A 4,250-nucleotide genomic window follows, 5' to 3' on the forward strand; every position below is an offset into this window, starting at 1 on the left:
CTCCACCTGATGACCCTCACAGAGTCGATAAACGAGTCAAAGTGTAGCCCTAACAAGTAAATCCTCATAGTTGTCTCGGGTCATAATGACTAATGGTGTACCACCATAATCAAAGACTTATCTACTCGATGAATAATAACCATTTGGAAAGGGCCATGGAGGATTGTTCAGTGAACTCATCAATGAGCACCCATCTTGTATTTTTGAACATCTCTATATCATTACCAATGAAACGTGGTACACAACATCACAAATGTTAGTCTCAAGCTCAAGCGACATTTATCTTTATTTTAAGCAGCTTAATCGAGTAGGACTACAATAATTAAAATATGTGTTTCATGATTGTCATCATATGCACAACCTCATATTTATAATAATGTAGCATATTCAAGGTCTTTATTTATCCAGCTTGCATGGATATTTTGATAAAAAATGTCATAATAAATATAAAATTTAAATTATATTAAAATAAAATATTGTTTATTAGACACGAATCAATAAAATCCCTAACCAACAATTGGCTTGCAGAGCATCAACTCTAACAAGCACAAGATCATAATGTGTTCTGCATTTTTTTCCTCAAGTCTCCCAGGGGTCCATATCCCTTTTCACCCACCTGCTTTGTCTTACATGAACAGCTACTAATGTTGAGATTTGTACCGCATTTGAGACAAGCGCCCTTGCAACTTGGGTTACAGAGTGCGTTAATGGTGATCTCTACATGTATAAGGTCTCGTATGTTCTTTGAAATGTCGATGACTTTTCGGTCTAGAGGGAAATATAGCTGATCATCTGAGTCGATCAATGAATCATCGTCATCATCTTCTGCTTCCTCGCTTGTTATGAGAGTTCTGAATTTGTCTTCTGCAAAGATTGTGCCCATGTGTATGGTCTCAGGTTCTTGGATGGGTTCTTCGCATAGTAAAAGCGATAAGTCAGAGTAAACACTCTGAGCAGCAGGCTCCCCACACCTGCAGCATATTGGAAAATATGATTATACAATTGAAAAAAAACAGAAATAAGGAATGATTTTTCTAGGAAATTACGAAATGATTGGAAAAGAATGCAATTATCCAACTAAAACATGTCTTAGTGAGCTGACTGAATTTCGAGCTATATAAGAAGTAATAGTAAAGAAAGAAAGGCTGGTTCGTCAAATAAGAGGGGGTGTATTAGATGACAGTAAGACAATCCACCCCTTAAAAGGTGCTATATGTTGTTTGGGTATATTTGCACCAGTTCCAGAACAAGAGATTCATTTGTTGGAAGACAATATATCCTACTCTTGGAGTCAGTTCCAATCAATACTGTGCAACACATGGACAAGTAAATTGCTAGTGCACTCTAATTTGATTCCACTGCAGCCAGGTGATCGACCATCCTTCCAGGTAAATCAGGATGCAAAAGGAATAACATAAGCTTTATGGACAAAAGCAAGAGGAAGAAAAATGAATAAGAACTCCACAGATTCATGGCAAGACAAAAACTCCATCGTCACTGGCCACCATATGATAAAATGCACTTGGCATTCCAACAAAAATGAGATCAAGATTCCTTTTGCATCATATTTTGAATGACCAATAGTTCAAGGTGTGACATTTGATTCATGAATTCCAAAAGATATGGAGTTCACATAGAAGATCATGCGACTCTCCAAAATTCGAAGATAAATTCCTACATATATGCTCTTCTTCATACAAATTATGATTCTACCCTTTCGCAGCGGGGTAGCAGAAAGAAAGAGTGTGATCAGTACCAAAGCATACATGACAAAAACTAAAGAAACACAAAATCAACACTTCTCCTTCAAGTAATAATAAGTTCAGCACCGGTGTTTTTATCAACATTGAAAATCCAAAATTTCCTACTTTTATGCAATCACATCTCAACTTAAACCAAAACTACTGTGGACTAAATTGCGAGTTTCGAGCTAACTGGATTAATACCTGTTGCAAGGGAGAGAAATAACAGTCCTAACAATCCCATCCAGCCTCAACTTCTGCTTCTTCCTAGTAACATCAGCAGAGACCAACACCGGCGTCCCATTCGGATAATCCCTGACAGAATTCACCACCCTCAACCCCATTTCCGAAGCCCGAGCTTTCGAAACCTCGGAAGAAATCTTCCCCAACCCCAACCTCTCCAGAGTAGTACAGTACTCCACGTGCGAGACGGCTGCGTTCCTTCTGTGCATAACCGCGCCTTCCCACGAGCAACCCTCGTCGTCATCTTCTTCAACACCTTCGTTTGGCAAATCCCATTGATAATCTTCGGTAAAATATGGATTTTCCGCGTCAGAAGTGAAGTGGAAACTGGTGGAGGTGTTGGGTTTCGCGAGGAGGACTAAGCTTGATGGGTTCTTTTGGAATGGGTATGTAGGGTGAATTGTCTTGAAAGGTTTGAAGATTTTTTTGCAGGAGCTGAAGTGGGTGAGAGGGGAGGAGGGCAGTGGAACCGCGGCGGAGGAAGGGGCGGAAGCGGCGAGCATTTTCAATTTCAGGGACTAGATTGATGCAGCTTCTTCAATCAAATGTCCGATGGATGCAAACGTCTCATTAAAAATTCAACAATTTATTTTTCAATACTAGTGTTTTATTCTAAAATTATATTTAGATTTTTTTTTTTTTTTTTAGTCGGAGGAATTTATTTATTTATTTTTAGGACAGATAATCATATTCTCACATTAAAAACATCGTTTCCTTGATGATTATTGATTTACCTCTCTCCCCTTCTTTATTTTTTTCGAGATTATTAAAAATATTATATTTTCTTGTTTCTTTTTGCATATACATAATTTGGGAAAGCAATAAGCAAGCACAATTTTCTCGACATGATACACCATGCTTCTGGTTCCTTAGCCTTTTGATTCATTCTATTTCGATGCCTTTTCATTTTCATGGAAGTCATCAAAAAAGATTTCTTGAAAAGATAATTTCAAAATGTACTGATGAGTTATGATCGAATTTGGTTTTTCTCGGGCCAAAGCTTAATGACTCAATTCATTTGGGTCACATATTATTTATATATTTATTTGAACCTCCACTTTATGGGGAAATTGTCTTTAAATCCCCGTTACCAAACTTCAATATTTGTTCAGTCTCCATTTCAGATAAAATTTGTTACAACTCCCTGACACATACAAAATATATGTTTTAGGTCCCTATTATATTATTTTATTCATTTGTATTGTTTTTTGTGTCTCATGTGTTTATTATATCCATTTTCTTAGTTTCTAGTGTCTTCAAATATTTTTTTATATTATTTTACTTTCTTCATTTATTCATGTACAACTATAGCTATTACAATATTTTTTATTCTTTTTTCATCTTCACATATTTTTATATTCTAAATAGGAAATCACCGAAGCATTAATTTCAATGCAGGTTATAGCTTTTTTTTTGCTCTGTTTTTTTATCATTCACTTTTTCTTTTTATAATTGATTAATTTTATTTTTTTAAAAAAAACTATAGCTACCAAATCTACCATGGAAATGGTGGAATTGCATGGAATGAATTTTTTTATTAATGAATTCATTGTCAACAATTTTTCCTATCTTTTTTAATCATTAATAAATCCACCATTTTTTCCTATATAATAAGATCCATGGTTGTGTAATGCTATATGATAAGAACTTACTTTACTTATTTATTTAGTCGTTTGTCGCAATTGAGTATTTACTTGAAATTTTTTAATAGTATTTTAAGGTTCATAAATTATTTTTTAGCTCTTTGTTTTCATATTTTAATTCCCAATTTTTATTATGTTCTTGATTTTTTTATGTGGTTTTTGTTTCTATTATTGGCCGCTTCGGTTGAATAATTATTCATTTGAAATGCTTGAATGAATATGGTAAATCTGTTTTTGCCCAAAATTTATTTTATTTCTTGAAATATTTTTGAAACTACTTGTTATTGTATTTTGTGGTTGCATTCGAATGTTTAGTCCGTTACACAGATGAAATGTGGAGATATGAAAAGACAGTGAAGATGGAGACTTATCGAGCTCATGTTGCTGCGAGAATACTATCTGATGAACATGGATTGCTGCAAAAAATTTGAATGATTTTTATTATGTGGTTATACTTTTGGGGTTAATGTAAGTGCAACAATAATTAATTAGTATGAAGACATTTTGTAAACTAAAGGTGGTTTAATATTTTTTTAAGCTCCAGTGAAACCAATTTGTACATGTGGTTTATATTTTTGGTACAAAAAATTAAGATAATAGTACATACTTTGTATAATTTAGA

General features: G+C 34.2%; 1 protein-coding gene across 1 annotated transcript; it reads right to left on the bottom strand.

The window, feature by feature from the left end:
• Positions 1–471: 471 nt before the first annotated feature.
• On the bottom strand, positions 472–2,531 carry LOC140884652 (large ribosomal RNA subunit accumulation protein YCED homolog 1, chloroplastic). The gene is made up of 2 exons (XM_073291476.1): positions 1,947–2,531; positions 472–971 (listed from the first exon to the last, which is right to left on the bottom strand). The coding sequence occupies exons 1-2, from the start codon at positions 2,486–2,488 to the stop codon at positions 554–556; spliced, it is 960 nt and encodes a 319-aa protein (XP_073147577.1). The 5' UTR covers positions 2,489–2,531; the 3' UTR covers positions 472–553.
• Positions 2,532–4,250: the final 1,719 nt, after the last annotated feature.

This window comes from Henckelia pumila, chromosome 2, assembly GCF_033568475.1.
Source record: "Henckelia pumila isolate YLH828 chromosome 2, ASM3356847v2, whole genome shotgun sequence".
In the NCBI taxonomy this organism is placed as follows: domain Eukaryota; kingdom Viridiplantae; phylum Streptophyta; class Magnoliopsida; order Lamiales; family Gesneriaceae; genus Henckelia; species Henckelia pumila.

Bases quoted from the DNA above. Each gene is read 5' to 3' on its own strand.
- LOC140884652 (XM_073291476.1), bottom strand. From the start codon at position 2,488: ATGCTCGCCGCTTCCGCCCCTTCCTCCGCCGCGGTTCCACTGCCCTCC. The intron at 972-1,946 runs GTATTAATCCAG...AATATGCTGCAG, and splicing joins ATTTCTCTCCCTTGCAACAG to GTGTGGGGAGCCTGCTGCTC.